The sequence below is a fragment of the Epinephelus lanceolatus genome, chromosome 3, assembly GCF_041903045.1.
Source record: "Epinephelus lanceolatus isolate andai-2023 chromosome 3, ASM4190304v1, whole genome shotgun sequence".
In the NCBI taxonomy this organism is placed as follows: domain Eukaryota; kingdom Metazoa; phylum Chordata; class Actinopteri; order Perciformes; family Serranidae; genus Epinephelus; species Epinephelus lanceolatus.
In genome coordinates this window covers 12,306,279-12,324,658 of record NC_135736.1, presented here as the reverse complement: position 1 = coordinate 12,324,658, position 18,380 = coordinate 12,306,279, and the positions used below count along the sequence as shown (strand labels likewise).

The 18,380-nt window shown below is 43.4% G+C and overlaps 1 protein-coding gene across 5 annotated transcripts in view; it reads right to left on the bottom strand.

The window, feature by feature from the left end:
- rhbdl3 (rhomboid, veinlet-like 3 (Drosophila)) overlaps window positions 1-13,249 on the bottom strand; it is an 88,216-nt gene extending 74,967 nt beyond the window's left edge. The window contains exons 1-3 of one of the 5 annotated variants that reach the window (XM_033625134.2): window positions 12,725-13,249; window positions 11,992-12,640; window positions 11,322-11,345 (exon numbers count right to left, since the gene is read on the bottom strand). In XM_033625134.2, the coding sequence (XP_033481025.1) occupies window positions 11,322-11,345; window positions 11,992-12,132 (165 nt within the window). In that variant the 5' untranslated portion in view covers window positions 12,133-12,640; window positions 12,725-13,249. The other 4 variants (XM_033625133.2, XM_033625136.2, XM_078165130.1 and 1 more) reach the window with 4 other exon arrangements.
- Between the last annotated feature and the right edge of the window lie 5,131 nt (window positions 13,250-18,380).

Sequence of the window (18,380 nt, the reverse complement as noted above, 5' to 3'; positions counted from 1 at the left end):
TGACTATTCTGTGAATGTTAACAGTGTGGCTCCTACTGCCTTTCTTCAGGCACTCTGATTCTGGAACTGGGACAACCACAGAGTCTGGGGGAAGCCACTTGTGTGCTTGATTTATTAGAGCAATCTCACAGTGCTCGTCAGACAGAGGAATCTAACGCAGGGCTGCATAGAGAGAGAACGACTGTGATGGGAGGAGAGGTTAGTGTGATTATCACTGTCTATCACAGGCCAAAAGCTGACTGGGACCCCACCTGCTTTGCGCCTAAGTGGAAATTTGTTTTTATTCCCGATAGTGAGTTGTCAAGTTAAGAGACAGTATTTTTGCTGGCTGCAAGGAAAGGCTTTTGGAAAGCTGTCATGTAAACACAAACCAGAGAAGGCGACACTGAAGAAGGACAAAATGAGAGAATAAGCACTGGGTTGTTCCTGATGTCTTTAAAGGTAATATTGCACAGATTTTTATGAAAATATAGACAACAAATACTACTTTTAGAAAATGAGCACAGTGAACCCAGAGAGAGCAGTGGTTGTGAAGTGCAAACTAAACACTCTACCTACAAGTTTAGTGTGGGCGTATATAAAGCAGCAAAAGATGCCATTACCTTTGAATTATGAGTGTCTCGAATTATATTGTCTACACCGCAGTCTGCCATGACTTCAGTGCAAACTCTCCAGGGAGCGAAGGAGAAGGAGGAATAAACAGGGAGACAATGCTGTTTGAACAGTGCTCCATGGACAGCTGAGCACATAGCAAGACAAAGTGATCTGAGAGCCAGCAAACAATTTGGAGTTCAAATCCAGAAAATTGAAGCTGGCATCATAAATCCAGCACACACAGGCATAAACACCTGCGCTGGTAGTTGTCAGCTTTCGTTTGTGGTGGTCGTCAACGTTGCCATCTGTCTCAGCGAAGACTAAACTGTTCTTCCGAAGGGAGAATGAAAGAGTTGGCTGTGTTGTACACTCTGTGTGGAACATTCTCTGATGGGCAGCGCTTGACTGAAGAGGCAGAAATCAGTTAACGCACACACACACACACACACACACACACACACACACACAGGTGTACACAGCAAACACAGGGTTATTGTACCTGTGTCAGCAGTGCACCTGCCAGGCTTCACTGCGGACCTGTGCAGCCTATGGCACAGGAATGATTCCCAAAACATGGGGGCGTATGTGTGTTTCCTGGGATCTTAGTCGGTGGACATTCCCATAGTGACTTAAAGCTCTGTGACAAAAAAAAGACACTTTCCATTTTGTGCTGCACAAAAACCTCTGAGCCGTTACCAGGAAACAGAAGAACAATAGTCCTACAAGTCTGTCACACACTTATGGACACATATAGACACACCCACACCAGCCCCTAGGTGTTTGTGTGATGGGTCACAGCCAGCACGTCACTCTGTCAACAGCTCTGTAACTATAACCTCTGGGAAGGTATTACAGTTTCAGCCATAAGGAATGAATAGACCTGCACTGTGTCTTTGATCCTGAGACGATCAGAGTGACGGACTGAAATAAGAAGCTGAGAGCTGTTTCACAGTGTCAGTGGACTGCTAAGTTGAAGGTAAGTAAGATGTTCTTAAACTTACTCCTAACAAAGGTAGTCTTGCTGCCATGTGTAGATGCAAAAAAACAACCTAATGATACAGTCTGGCACAACAATTAAGATGTCGGTATGCTATGCCCTCAAGTCCGGACATTTGACGGGCATTGACTTGGGCTGTATGGCAGAAACACCTCAAACCTCCTCTATGAACACTTGTTTTAAATGTCAACATAGGTGATTTCACAGATGTCTTTTGGCTGTATTATGTTGCTTCAAATGCCTTTGTTCTCATAAAACTGTGATTTGATAACAGGTAGCAATCAAATCACTTACTCTCATACTCTTTCAGCTGTCTGTCAATAAAAAACAGAAAAACACATAAATGAGAAGCAGAGCAGCAGAGGACAGAAAACAGCTTTTTCAGTTTTAGCTGACTTTTTTATCCAGTGCAGGTTAAAGATATACTATGCAGGATTTTCCTAAAAAACAATGCACAGACGCATTCAAGTGTAATTCCTCTCAATGATCACTTGTGACCCACTAGAAGTTTGTGGCAGTGTATTGTCTGCAGAGACTCTGCCTTCTTCCTGTATTTTCTTTGTATTTTGCTGGGGCAGGAATGTTCCTGAGCTGTAACCTTTTGGCAGCGGGTGTGTAGCCACCGGCCATGACACCGTTCACGTGAGGACTTTATGAAAAGGTAACAATCAGATCTAAAAATTGTAGACACAGTGCCAAAAAAAGAAATCTGTAAATATAGCAAGGCCAAACACCAAGTGGACAAAGCTTGTTCCAAAACAAATCTGAATCTGAGGTTTGCTTTCAATTTCACTTAACTGACAAGTGCTGAAACAGAGGATGGAGATGAAGAGCAATGTGGAGTTGGAGTTCCATTATCTTAGTTAGCTTGCTAAAGTATAAGCTTTTCCATTACAACAAAGCTACAATAGGACCTCACAGTGTATGAACAAGCCACAGACATGGATGTATTAAGAGAACTGGATACAGTGATAAACATAGGGCCTTGTTTATTCCTACGATAGCTGCTCAGTGGCGCAAAAAATGGTTCAACTGCTGCATGTAAAATTACCCAGATCATCCGGGGGTTATCGGCACTATTTCCGCACTGTGAGGCCCATGGAGCAGGCGCACTAGAGACTTAGCGAGGCCGAGTGCAGCCAAGCGACTAACTTCCGGTTTAGCTCTCCACTAATTTGAATGTAAATAAAATGATTTAATCTTGTGGCTCATCTAGACTTTCCAGATGTTATCAGACCAAATGGGTCAAATCCTGATGGTGAAGGAGTCATTTCATGGGGGAATCATGTAACGAACCCCGAAAATTACAGTACCACTATTTGGCCACTACAAAAATTGGTTTCAAAGCCTGGTGCACTTCCTGGAGACCTGGCCATTGACTGTATGATAAAGATGGACCGTATGACAGCTACCCAAAAGTGAAGCCAAAGTATCTCGAGCACCCCCTATAGATCATAAACCCTGCCCCCTCCATGTTAGGGGATGGGATATGGGCCAGACTAAAAACTCAAAGTACACTTCAAATACAGTGGTGAATTTTTTTTACAATAGAAGGAAGTGGAGATGCGTCGTCCATCGTTACATACAGTCAATGGTAAAATCAATGTAAGTGGAGTGGCCAAGTTTGAATGTACAGTATCCGACAAGTACACCTTTATCATTGATCGGAACAATATGGTATCAGTCAGTCTAACTGCAATGACTGAAATGACACTCCTCCTAACTAAAGTAGGTTACAGCCACCAGTGACGCAAAGACACTGGGCTCACAACAACACATGTAACCTCAACGAAAAACAAAGCTCCTTGATCAAAACCTAATTTGAAGTTTTTCCACTGGAGCCCTTCAGTTTCTGTGCCGTTATTATACAACTGATGTAACTAGCATGTGGCGAACCTTAAACAAAGCTAATGAAAAGAGACGAGATGAAAGCATCGATGAGCAGACTGAGACCGAAGCCTCTTCACATCTGCAGTGTCATCCACTTAACGCTGATGGGGACTTCAGAACAAAAAGATGAGAGACAGAGAGAAAGAGAGCTGGAGGTAATAAGTGAGAGGGAGATGAAAGAGAAGATAGAAAACAGACAAATCAGGGCTAATTTGTGTAGGAGCCCCATCACAATTCACACTGACACTGGTCCTAAAAGGCAGCTGGCAGCCTCTGCCACACACACATGCTTGTTCAGCGGGGGGTTGTGTGCTGCCACTTCAACTGCCCTCCCTTGACCTCTAGTAATGGATTTACTTTTTTAGGCCTCGCGGGTACAAACATACTGTATGTACACACAAGCACACACACAAAGCATATGGAAGTTGCCACATCAGTGAGCCGTTCAACTATCAAAAGAGACACATCGATTTCGTGCCACCGCTGCTATGAGTCTGCACACTGTAGCCAATTACGGGTAAACTGGCACATCTTCTTTCTCTCATTTACAGATCGACAGGCACAGCAGCTATTTTTACCTCTGCATAAAAGCAGAGACTGTTTTCACACTCCGCCAACTGGAACTGTGCCTTTCATTAAGGAAATCTATTTAGAGACGAACAGGGGAAAGAGGCAGAGGAGCGTGGAAAGATGAGCTCTGATTAAATCTTTCAATGAAAATGTTTGAGGCTCTGTCTGTTATTTCATCACCACACAGCCCGCCAGCTTTTTTAATAGAATGGGGCGGGCTGCAGTTTGCTGCTTTCAACTACTTTCACGATCCTGAATCAAGACAACACATTTCAAAATCACCACAAACTGTCATCATTGAGTTATCTCCAAGACTCTGCTGGTGTCAATCACTGCTGTAGAGTTAGATGAGCAGGTCATCAGACTGTGACCTCACCATCTGTGTATGTGTCAATGGCAATTAGCTTGATAAGCACATCAGTATACCAAAGATGTATGGATGTCATTCCTGGGACTCTATCTCTATTAGAGGAGCAGTAACAAGCGCAGAAATAACCATTATAATATTAGCTAGCTAGCTACTTAGCTTCAGCATCAGCATAGGGTTTACTACTAGTGATTTTTTTGTCATGATTTTTATAAATAAAAGGACCATAGTACTTTGAAAAGACATTACACTGAGACAATAAAATGGATATTGTAACTTTTAAACCTTTGTTAATAAAGAAAATCAGCTTTTGTTGTTTGTGCAGCCATCTTGCCGATGACTTCTCAAACTCGGTTAGGAGTGCGACTCTGAAAACCCTGTTTGTAGGTCCATGTAGCCCTTTGCCCTACCCCACTATCCAAACAACAATCATGATACCCTAACCCTAGGCCTGAACACGCAAAATGGAAGGGTAGGACGAAGCAGTAGTGGCAAAGAGTGTATTGGGATTGAGCCTTTGAACTGATGCACCTGAAATGTTATTTTTGGACCTAATAAAAACAGACTTAAAAGCAGCAGCTACAGTCCCATCTGTGACCGCTGTTATGATCTCATTGTCCAAACCTCCTTTTGCTTTTAATGTAGGTAAAACTGACAGGGCGTGGCGAGACATGCTGTATGCACCAGTAAACGCAGCTGAGGGCTCCTTATCCATTAAGTGCCTGTTACCTGGATGGTGGATCATTCATTTGAAGTGCACTTAAAAAAAAAAAAAAAAAAAAGGAGAGCGACACTGAGATGGATGCCAGCTGTGTCGTGCACAGGATGATGAGGCGAGACGGTGCTGTCAGACAAAACGACTTTAAATAATGACCCTCTCTCCGGCGTGGCCACTGAATGTCTAACTAACAAGCTCATTGAACGCACGACAGAAACTCTGGGAAACACGAGTCCCGCCGGGAACAGGTGGCTTCCCCACCATTGAGTTTCTGCTTGTTTTAATTAATGATGGTGGCTGGGCTATTCTAACACCGGACCTCACTGTCATTACTTTAGTTCAGAAGTAACGGGGTAATGATCATAAATCATGCACACAGAGTAAAACCCTCTGGCTAGACGACATTCCTGAAGGATCTGAAAGACTTTTATTTGTGCAGTTAGAGTGAGGAGTTTTGGGATCATAACTTGCATTCAGGGGCTTTTCTATACCACCAAGCAAGAAATTAAGGGGGGAAACACATCCATGGAAAGTATGCAGACATGTGAAAGTGTTTAATCACTAAGCTCCTGCGGGCGCGTGCCTGGGGCATTTCAACATGCCATTGGGAGCAGGCTGTCGACACAAAGGCAACTGTGGACACACACATGGATCCCTCTCTCTATCACACACACACACACGGACACAAGGCCCAGAATCACAGAAATGTTACTGTGCAAGTGCTCCATCTACTTTGAGCTGAGCCATGTTTCCAGTCTGTACACGTTGGGACTTCCAAACTCAGCCTTTACAAGCAATGGGACATCCCCAGTCGCCTCAGATAAAAACTTAGTGTGTTTGCTGTAGGTGTAGCCCTTTTAAAACCACCTTGTGCAAAATCACTCACTGTGCAAAAGTGACTTCAAAACAGAGAGGCCTTCTACGTTCCACCTCTAAGCAAAAATGCTAAGGTACAAGACAAAGAATTCTCGTAAAACATTTCTAATCGTCTAACGAGGAAATCCATCTGATGAGCCTTCCCAGGGAGTACAAAACAAATGTGTTTGGCTCATATCAGGGTACAACCTAAACATGCTTTATATGGTTTATCAGATAAATCCTGGACATTAACTGTGGTACATCCTTAAATCCCCAGAAAAAAACATGAGAAACAGAGACTCCAAAACAGACCTTTTCAGACCTTTATGGATGATACATATTGTATGTAATCAGGCCCCCATGACTGCAGGCTTCCCAGGCTGGGACGTATGTGTGTCTAAAGGACAGACAGAGGCTGGGACACTTTGATTATGAAGGAGAGAGAGGGCAGTGCAGCTGCTATCCTCCTAACAGCATTTCCTCTGCTTCATTAGACCGTCTCTGTCTGTGTTCAGTCCTCATGCTTGTTTCAGGCGATGGGGAACACGAATCAAAGCATTCTGAGGTTTGCTCTCTTACTTCCTGCACGCAGAGGAGGAAAGCACTTATACAGCAACAAAATCCTCTCCGGGGACACAAGAGAGGAGTGAAGGGGAAAGCGAACAGAGCAACGCAGCACTTTGATTCCAGCCCCCGACGGTCTGAAACCCAGAAACTGATAGCTGTATGTACCGAGTTCACACAGGGGCTGGTAAAAATGATATGATGGGGAAGGTTTTGTACACAGCCCAAACTGCGTTAAAGAGGACGGAGGAAAGTCGTAGTCCAAACAAAAAGTGAGAAGATGATCCTGTCTTTTCTTTTCTGTCTTGCTGTGTAAACACTCCTGATAGGATGGGCAGAAATGAATGTGCTCTGCCTTTGACAAGGCAGGGATGCCAGAGTTGATTAACACAAGAGATGCATCATTGTCTTCATCCCTGGGCATCTTATTTTGTCAGTGTTACACTCACTGGAACATTTTCTTCAAATGAATAAGTCACAGCCACTACCAAGAAGGTCAAGTTGTGGCTTAAAGGAAGTTTGGATAAGGTTTAAGAACTGAGTATGCTTGAAAGAAACTAGTCTGAACAAAGGACAGTCCGACCACATCTAAAGGCAAAAATGTTGTGACACTGGATAGGCATGGGAAGACAGTGTCTAGACGCTGTTCTACAATCCGACAAGAACTTCATTTGAAGCATGCCAAAGCTTGTGTTGGTTTGTTGGATGTGTGACGTTGCCCAGCCACCTGGACTAACCCAATCTTTACTCTCTTTACATAAAGGGCCATAATGAAAAGGTCTCAGACAAGCGGGGTCATCCATTAATCGCAGGGTTGGCAGCTCGATCCCCGCCTCCTCCAATGGAAATGTTAAACTGTCCTTGAGCAAGACTGTGAACCCCAGCTGCCCGTTAGGCAAATGTTAGGCCAGTGCCTAAGCCAGCCAGTCGCTGTGTGAGCATGTGTGTGAATCAAGGTTCAGCCTCTGGGGCTGAAAACTGAAGCCAATGTGGAAGTGCCAAAAACTGCAGTTCCTCAAATGGCCACTTGAGGCTGGCTCCAAAAGCTAGTAAATGCCCACTGACCCCATGTTAAAATGCACGAACTTTGAGATGTTTACTCTCCAGTGCAAAAACGTTTTTTTTTTTATCTCTATATGTAATTGCTCTGTTCATGACAACTGTACGGAGGTGAATTTTTATATAACTCATCTGTTTGAATTTCATTAAGGCTTAAAGTTATGCATAATTAAGGGCGTGGCCATTTTGAGTGACAGGAGGGCGCTGTCCACTGACAAGTTGCTACCATAGCATTGACGTTGGTTAGGTAACGTAACCATGGCATAACCCCAATTTCAAAGAGTATAGGCATATCCATGGGTGTTTCTATTTCAGTGTATTTTAAGTTCATGAAAGTTAACTGTAACATTTCAAAAAGGGGTAGACTTGCTAAGGTCCAATTCATAGTTTCCACATCCGTGTGTCCGTGAGGGTCCACATGTCCATGAAGGTCCGTGTGACATAAATGTCGTCATCCACCCATGTCCGTGACGGTCCACACAGACCTTATGTGGACAGCAGCCCATTTCTTGGGGTGTTAATTGAACTATGAATAGAACCACGCGCATGTCTGCATGACTATAGCTGTCTGCAGACGTTCAATGTAGAAAGTATGTCTGAGCCTTCAGGAATCAGTTTTCACAGTCAGTACATTTTGTTTAAATGATTTAAAGCCCAGTTTTTGTTTGCAAAAATTAGCATTAGCATTAGCAGTGTCATGGTTAACCAAGCTGTAAATGTTCTATGCTAACCACGCTAGCAGCTTTTGTTAGGGTTAGCCCCAACCGCTCATATCCAAATATGGTCACTTCTGGCTTCAAAAATCCAAGACAACGACAGCCAAAATGCCAAACTCAGCTTCAGAATGGAAGTCCACAAACCACTGAGTGTTGTCACAGTGGCTATGTCCATTATTTTATACAGTCTATAGTGTGAAAAAGTAAATGACAAGCAAATGCAGTCTATACAGCATCAATCCTGATATTAAGAGGAGTGTCATTTTACATCTGCCCTCTCAAAATGCTGCAAAATAAACCAAGCTACACACACACACACTCAGAGGCACTTCATAGTGTGTATTTGTGCATTAGACAAATAAAAGCCTAAGCCTCACTCTGTTTTCAAGCAGACCTTGACTTTTGTCTGTCATGCAGTAACACAGGTTGCCAGACTGGTTTAAAATGCTTCTTTTCCTCGTCTTTAGTGGCCCATCATTTCTCTTCCTTATTTGCTTCACAGAGGCTGGGGGTCTCAGAGGTCAGCCCCTTGACAAATGGAGTAACTCATTGTGAGGAGGAAGGAGAAAAGGAGAATAAAAGAGTGAAAGGACATTTGTTGCTGCCAGACCGGGCAGCGACCTCACCATTTGGACAAACCCAGGTTTTTTAAGACTGACGTCCACTTGAGGAAATTCAAAGCTGTGCCGCACGCATTAAAAAAGCAGATTGAGAGGCCCACTTAGTGCTTGTCCATAGACTATGCTCCTTCACTACTACACCCACACACACACAGACACACACACACACCCCACACCCGAGCAAGCCTTTCCCGTAATCCCATGGGACCTCAGTCCACCCCTGAAAGAGTGAGCCTGACACGAGCCTCTGACTCAACCCAACATCCACACTGACCCCCTGCACACACACACACACACACACACACACACACACACACACACACAATTCCCCCCCACAGAAAGTAGGGGGCCCCAGGTCGGGCAGGTGCTGTGGCAGCCCTACAGAGTGGTGGCCGTGCATGTATAAGCGTGTATAGATGTGTGTGTATCTGTGTGTGTGTGTCTGTGTGTGATAGTAGGGGGCCCGTTTGCCGTCTGTCAGTCCAACATGCTGCATGCATGATCAGCCAGTCTGTGTTTTTCTTCTCCTGGGGTTTCTTGGCTCTATCAATGTGTGTGTGTGTGTGTGTGTTAGTGTGTGTCTTCGTGCGTCCACGCCCGTATGTTTCTTTTACAAGATCGGTCTGACTGATGGATCAATGCATCTAGGATTATGTATCACCCTAATTGCATTATCAGGGTCAGTGTCAGCAGACGACACACCCACAGCCTCCAGTGTCCTCCCTCTCATCTGATGTTCTCGCCTCCGCAGGGGTTTGGCTTGATGAAGCCGCGGCCTGGTTACATGTTATGCCATGATTGTTACCCAGCAGGCGAAGGATTTAAAGCTACACTAAGCAAGATTTTGATCTAAAAATACATTTGTCTAATCAGCCTAAATCACAAACTGGGGCTGAAGGAGAGAAGATGGAGCTTTCTCCACCAGCTGAGACCTGGCAGTTTCACGTCATTTAGCTAAATCAAATTCTGGTTTCGATTATGTTTACCCACAGGGAGAAACAAAGACAAGCAGGGATGGTAAACATGAGCGTGAGAAGTTAAACATCATGATACATGATTTCTGTGTACTGGAGTTAAACATTTTCTGACAGCTAGCTCTTAGTGCCAGTGACATAATTTCCTGGTGCAGGTTTAAAGGGACAGTTCACCCCCATATCAAAAATGTATATTTTCCCTCTTACTTGTTGTGCTGTATATCAATCTAGATTGTTTTGATGTGAGTTGGAGATATCGGCCATAGAGATGTCTGTCTTCTCTCCAATATAATGGAACTAGATGGCACTCGCCTTGTGATGCTCAAAGCACCAAAAACTCAACAGCAATGTCTCTTTCCACAAATCATGGCCCACTTACTGAAGATAATCCACAGACCTTGTTGTCAGCAGTTTTTGTGTAGGAACTATTTTCTGTCTACCAGACTAGACTTGCCAACCGTATCACTGCGGAGAAAGAAGCGTGCATCTACTGCTAGCTCACCTAGCACCACTGTGTTAGCTAACCTTACAGCTCAGCCGAGGAGGACACCATTTATGTTGACATCTTCCACTGTCACAAGCAAGAGCCTCTCGTCTATGAGGACATGAACACTTCCTTTTGCGCTGTAATGTGATTGGTATAAAAAGAAATAGTTCCGAAATGAAACTGCTCACAACAAGGTCTGTGGATTATCTTGAATAACCAGGTCATGATTTCTACAAAGAGACACTGATGTTGAGTTTTTCAAATGTATTTGTAAATGTGTTTTTCAAAGGTGTTTTAAAAGCCACAAGCCGAGTGCCATCTAGTTTCATTATATTGGCGAAACCACAGACATCTCTACAGCTGATATCTCAAACACTCGGCAACTCACACCAAAACAATCTAAATTACTGAATAGTACTGGAGGTAAGAGGAAAAATACGTATTTTTGATTTTTGGGTGAACTGTCCCTTTAAGTCACTTCCCATTATTGGTAAAGCCAGTGTTAAAGCATGGTTATAATGTCAAGGCCATGATACATGGACAAAATCGGTAAAAGTCACGTCATTATAAGTAATTTATAGGCATGTATTACATTAAAGCCCTAAATATTTTTCACATAAAGTAACTTTATTCTGTTTTCGAGTTCCCACTGATGCTTATGATGCAACATTTCATTTAAGTTCATCAAAAATCTTCTCCATGTTTCATGACCTTTAAGCAGGACAATGCAGCGTTTCATCTGGCCAACACATCTGTGCCAGTTCAAGCCAATAATAACAGACATTAAGCCAGAGGTTATCCACGGGTCACTCACACAGATGAGCGTCTTCGAAGACAACACTGCTCCACAATGAGTGAAACATGCATATGGTGAGAGGTTCAAGCCACTGTAGCTTGAGGTACATACCTTGTCAAACAGAGACTTCCATTGCTGAGACAAAAGGAAAGAGAGGGGAAAAGTGATGGAGTGAGTGGAAGAGATCCAAAGGAAGAAGGAAAAAAAATCTCAGAAACAGGTGCATGAGTGGAGAAAAGCACCTGTTTGGAAATGATGAGACTTGGCCAAAAGGACTTCCCTGTCTGTGCGCATTTGCCTTAATTGCAGTCTTGAAATCCCATGCTGTTATTATCTGATCATTGTGCTCAATGAGCCACAGCAAAAGATAATAAGGTACCAAAGTGTGGATCATTATGTGTAAGGGGTTTCTTATAGTAGGCTATTTGGATGTTTGAGACAACTAATGGAGCAAGAGAGCTGTGGGTGCATATGTGAGAGTGTGTGTGTCCCTTTGAAAAAAAATCACAGTAATATTCCTAGAAGGGGTGTGCTGTGTGTGTCTGGTGGCTGCCTTTACTTGTGTGAAACTCAGCATTTTAAATCCAATCTGATATCACCATAAACCTCCAGTTGTGCCATGACATTTTAAAATACATTTATGCTATGACATTCTGCTTCATGAAATCAAATGCATTGGAAAATTTTGGACCAGTGCAAAGGAAAGTTGGGGTCCTGCTGCGTAAGTGCAAACATGTGAAAAGGTGCACTTGAGGTCCCTCTGTGCTGTGTGTAGACTTACGTCCTCTGGGGCCACGGGGAGGACGTCGGTGCTTTCCAAAACCTCGATCTCCTCGCCCTCCGCGTTGGACGCCACCGCCGGAGAGGAGTTCACAGGCGCCTCCCGGGTTCCGCCCGTCATCCTCGGGCTGCTCTTCTCCATGCACCCGCGGAGAGCAGCTTCTCAGTCCTCAGGAATGACTCCACATAGTTTAAAATCCCATTTCGCTCCTTATGTGCGCGTCAGCAACGACAGAAAGTAAGAAAGCGGAGCATCATGCTCGCTTGCGCATCCCTTTGAGACTGATCACTGTTGGATTTTGGGCAGTCAGATGAGTCCAGGTGAAATGATAGATACCAGTTAATTAATATGTCCCCAGCGCACTTCTTCCACCCAGACAGGGCAAACAAATCTGCATCCGTAAAGAAAAAGTTGATTTGGGGATAGTTTAGTGATAGTTCTGGGCTGTGCAGTCCCTTTGTGGTGTCACACCACCGTCCACAACATCGTTAGTCAGCAATGACAGGGGTTTGCAGAGCTGGAGAGGAGCCTGGATTTTGTCCGCCACGAACAGAGGCAGCGGTCCAAGTTTGTGAAGCAGGGGGGGACGCACATTTACAGAGTCTCCTCACTTTGAGAGATGCGACGCAGCAGCAGAGCGCGGATCCATCTGAAAGAAATAATGACATCATCAAACACTGAACGACAACATGAAAGGCAGGACAGAGATGACAAATCGGACTGGATGACGCACAGGTCTCATATGGCTGCTCCATCCAGGGGAGCGGGTGAAACTCGACTAAAACCAGCGCGGGCACCGCCACATGGTAGACTCAAGAGAGAGAAGTCCAAGCAAAGTGCCCAATTTTTTGGTGCGTCATGATACCTGGCACGCTGCTTCTCTGCCGGTCGGCGGCGCAGAACGGGGACAGCCGTCTGCTCTCTCCGCCGCGTGCCGACGGGAAGCTTCAAAGAGGGGGGTGGGACTCACCGACCGCCTCCGCTGGGATGGTTGGTTTAGCTCCGGGAGACGCCGGGACTCTGCTCCAGCCGCATGCGTCCCTCCAGGCACACAGAGAGAGATGGAGAGAGAGGGCGGGGGTGGAGAGAGGGAGAGAGGGGAGGCAGGGAGAGATTTGGCCGGCGGTGAGGAGGGATCACCAGCCACTCCGCCCGGGGGTTTCGAGGAACTCCGGCTCCCTGAATGAACAGCTGGCTGTCACTGGCTCCCTGGCTCAGAGGCTGTAGGTCGTCTGTGGCATGACGCTGACATGTAGTAGTTGTGTAATGATATGGTAATTTACTACACCAGTGTAAGTGTCAATAATGTGACCCTATCAGATGCCTCTTTTTTAGTAAAAGAACCATTTATAAAGCCTTTATAAGCATTGACTAATGGTAAATCATCTGTCAGTGCTTAACAGATCAGTGAGGCGCCATTAACAGGAGGATGAGAAAAACCCTCTGCATAATCCTTTCTGTTTGTTATAAATGTTGGTAATACATTAATAAAGGGACATGAGTTTGCAGTTATATCTAAATTAGTCATAAATAGCCTGTATTTCTTAACAATGATTCATCAAATTTTCAGTTGAAAATTAATAAATAGGTAGATTTAAATAGGCAGGTACTGTTAAATGGTCCATGGAAGTGGTTTTCCTAAAAAATTAAAGAGCTGAAATGACAGTAAGTGGCTAAATAAAGTGGCTTGTTACTGATCTTTTAGCATTAATTAAAAAATAATCATTAACAACTACATTTTTGTCAACTTTAATGTGTTATATGAGGTGCATTTAGAAAGTGGTTAAAGAGGTAAAACATTTTTATTACTTTTTTCTCTTTATTCATTTCGCAGTAGGGTTCAGAGGCAGAGTGGAGGGTGGCCCTGAATGTTTTCTCAAAATCCCAGAATCTTTTAGAGTTTTTAAAAATACCTTCAACCTTGTGTCATTCAGATAATAATAGCCTGTGCCCTGTTTATCCTACTCTGTTATTCCCTAAAGAAACCTAATATAATAGAGTTATTTTTCCAATGTTGGCCTAGTATTCAGTTCAGAGTATTGAAGGCCACATTTACTTGGCATTGTTGGGAATCCTTGATTTGCAACTGATCCTTCACTCAGCCCCGCCCCTTCGTGATGGTGCAACTAACTGCACTTCCTGAAGAAATATCAAATTTTGGGGAAAACGAAAAAGAGATTTCAGAGAGAAGCAGACAGGGGGGGTTAAAGGACATATCCAGGATGTCAAACTAACTCAGCAGCAAGAGCAGGTTAAAAATATAACTATACAGATCACAGTGTAAAAGTGAACCATCACATCACTGGCGATCGAGACATAAGTCAACGAACATAAAGGGAAACTTCGCCGATATTGAACCAGCTGTGTGTCATCACAGTGTGTGCAGATGAATGGTTTTTGGCTTCCCACTGTGCCGCTGCCAGTGCCTGGACCTCATAGGGGGGAACTCCAGGGGGGAGCTAAACACTATTCATCTGCACACACTGCAATGTCAAACAGCTGGTTGAATATTGGCAGAGTTTCCCTGCTTCCCTTCACTGATTCCTGTACAGCAGGGTTTTCATGGTCTGATTTTGATTTTGAAACTAGGTTGAAATGTATATCTCCTACATTTAGCTGGAAATCCACAAAACCAGCCTAAAAATTAAGAAAATCTGAAAGGACAGCATGAGAGTCTATGGGGCACAGTTGTGTTGTGAGACCCTCGACGGAGCTGGCCGACGCTACGCTATGATACGCCAGTCTGCATTCAAGGAGCAGAACTCAGTAAAGAGTCAGTTAGAGCAGCACAGACAGATTCAGATTTGTCAGCGAAACATTCATTCATTCATTATTATCATAATATAACAAAAATAAGTTTAAAGATTTTTAATGCTGTTTGTGCCAACATTCCTATCCTGTCTAACTTTGAGGTGGCAGGAGTGAAAATGAGTCATCCTCAACATTTGTTGTGTTATGATCTCAGAATGATGAAGACAGTTGTAGAATAGTTTGATACAAAATAGGATGCTCTACAGGATGATTTCTTTTATTTGGTAACTATCATGGTTTTCCCAAATGATGTGCAGGTTTTTAGGCATTCTACTGTATTATATCAAATGTCTTGAAAAGTAGTGCGTATAGCTGCTGTAAATCTCCCTGAGGTACCATGACGCTGGACCCCCCCCCCCCCCCCCCCCCCCCCCAGGGTTAGGCTGTGCTGAGAATGTTTACAACATCTGGCTCCAGCCCTGGTGAGGTTCATTCACATTTAATGCAATCTCTTCTCATGCTATAAATACTAATTCATCATGTCCCACAAAGCAGCAGAAAGTCTGAAATGCTTAAACGCTCAGAAAGAAGGGAGTGTCCAAGGTTGTAAATTCCATTTTTTTTAGGGAATTTAAACTGCTCTCTCAGAATCTGCTGCCGCAATCACCCAAATGACTGAGCCCCATTTCATACAAACACCCACCTATTACCTCCTGAGACGTCAAACAAAACTAATAGCTGGGTGGAAGCCATGTATGAGGAGAAATGATGTGATGGCGGTGTGGTCTGCAGTGTGTAGGTTGATCAGTATCCTTCTAGTGAAACTCCCCCAGGTACAGTATGTGATAGCATTGCCATGGAAACAATATGGCCAGTTGATATTTTTAACCCTAGGGGTCTTTTCCTGACTCCCACACAGCAGCGTTGGGTTCAAGTTGGAGTCAGATATCTTGTTAAAAAACAGACCCGGGACTCACTCTGTATCTGTGGTCAGCTGCATGGCCACATTTTCAGACCCTGTAATTTCATGTGGTCTTTTGTGGACAGGAAACAAGATTTATGGGAGGTACTGATGCCTCATACACACACTAACAGCCTTAAAACTATTCACTTCTACCTCTCACATACTGATACTTATGAAAACACAGAAAAACTAATGTGCAGTATTACAGAGTGTAACAGCACTTAACAACTCTGTATGAAGACAATGAATAATAAACTTTCAACAAAATGTATTGTTTGTCTCACAGTGACTAAAATGAACTAAGGACATAAGTTAATGAATAAATAAACCATGTAGTAATCTCCCTAGGACATATCACATCCAATCTTTCATATTACCAAGGCGTGAGGGGAATTATTGTCTCGTTAGCTGCAGGCGCCAATGGGAATTTCCATTAAAAGCAGCTAATTGGACAAAATAAGCTTTGACGCGGCAGCTTTCGCAAGTCATGCGCCAACTTGGGCTGAGGAGCTGTGACACGAGAGCGAGATGAGGGAAGAGAGTGTGAACAAAAATGAGAGTGAGAGAGACAAGACACAGCAAGAAAAACACCTGCTAGTGGGAGAACTTAGCTCATGTATAAATTAGCAGCTGGGGAGGATTGCTTTCTTTTCACATGAGCGTCTCTCTTGAAGATGTTTGCAGGCACTAGCTGATCTTTGAGCCAGAGGTCCCCAACCTCTTCTGTCTGACATACCCTCACAGCCCCTTACTGATGAACTCAAGTGCCCTTTCATCTACACTATCAGTGAGTTTCCATGTGTGTCCACGTGTATTGATGTGTGTGTATTCATGTGTATTGTCAAGTTTGTGTTAAGCTGGACATTTCTGTCTACTTTTAGGAATTTCAGCTGTTCATATTGTAGGCTACTTTAAGCTAACTATTTCAATCATTTATCAATTACTTTTAGCTCTCTCCTGCTCCTCCTCCAACATTACAAGAGATTGGTAAGGGCTACCTTTGCAGTTGAGATAGTAGAACAGACTGAGATGGGCGTTTTAAATGCAGTTTGAATTGTAACAATCTGTTCAGCCACTGTGGAGCTATCAGTGTCTAAAGTCAAGAAAACTGTCTTGCCCACAAATCTGCCAGTTTCAAAGAGTATAAAGTCAGTAGACTCTAAGCTGTAGGTGGGCAACTTCAACATATTGACCCAGGCAAACATACATTGAACATTTGACCTGGAAAAAAAACATATTGCTGAAAACATACAAGCCTTTGAAAGGTCTCCTCATAGTACAGGTTATTTTTTTTATTGCTAACATGCATGGGTCAAAACTGAAGTCACATTATCAAAAGTCTTCACAGTCAGCAAAACAGAGGTCTTCGTGGATCAAACTCCAAATCATTTTCCATTGCTTTCACACAAAATGCATTCAGCACATTTTTCAATCACTGCCCTCAAAACTGCTAAAACCTTTTAAAAAAAAAACAACAACTGAAGACTTTGAAAAAGTGGCCTCAGTATTGACAGATGCTTGTTAGCAACCTAAGAACACTGTGAGAGGAAACTGAGCTGGGCAACATGCTGTAGATACACTCTCCCATTTCAGTCATTTAGTATCAGTCAATTACTTTTACATAACTATTTCAACTATCACTAATGAGTTGTAACTACACTGCTTATCTATTACTGTTAGCTAACTACTTCAACTGCTGATCTGTCACTTTTAATGAACTATTTGAGCTGTTTATACATTTTAACTTTCAACTTCTCTGCTTGCTCACTTGCAAAGTCTTTATTCACTCCCAAATGCAAGAGTGGCAGGCAGGTGTAAACGCTGATGCAATATGTGTACAGCCTGTACACACACCAAGGAAACTGCAGAAGTGCTCCCCAAGATACAAGTACATATGGTTGGGAATGCTCTGAGGAAAGGCCTTGATGTCCTCTTTGTGTCAAACACACACACACAACTTTAGATTATTTACAGGCTTCAACAGAACATAGGCTGTACCAACTTCACTTTTTAATGGTTAAATAGGAGTTCTCATGCAGCACAGTGTCTGGCTGTCTCACATAATTACAGATACTCATTAGAGAGAACCAGTGGTGCCTTAAATGTCCTGACAAAGCAGCTGCACCAGAAAATTCAGCTTCAGATGTCCACATGCAGTGTTTCTCAAAACTATATGGATTTAACAACCCCAAGATGAGTCTGGGGCCTTTTAGTGTCTCTTGAGTAGCCCTGGGTATACTGCTTGATTTAACACAATTTCAGGTTCTGCTTTTAAGAAAGTTTGTGGGTTAGTAAGTCGTTCTGAAGTTAGGTCTGGAGGAGATAAAAAAAAAATTCAAGGTCAAGACTTTGAATAAACCAAATAATCCTCTCTGCCACATGCTTCACGAAGTCATACTGCCCAGTTGGTTCAACTGAAGCAGCTCCACAATAATATGCTTGAAGAAATGATTTTTGTGAAACACGAGGTAAAACAGGTACAACTGCAGATGTAGCAGATTCAATTTTAAATTCACCCACATTGTTTAATAGTGTGTGTGAATCGAAACATGCTTTAAATACCATCTATGTGGGATAAATCCATTAGTAGCCCAATACCAAAAAGCCGCTGTGAAGACCCAAGGGTGATATTACATTAAAGAGGGATCACATTAACGAGCAGTTACTTGATGAG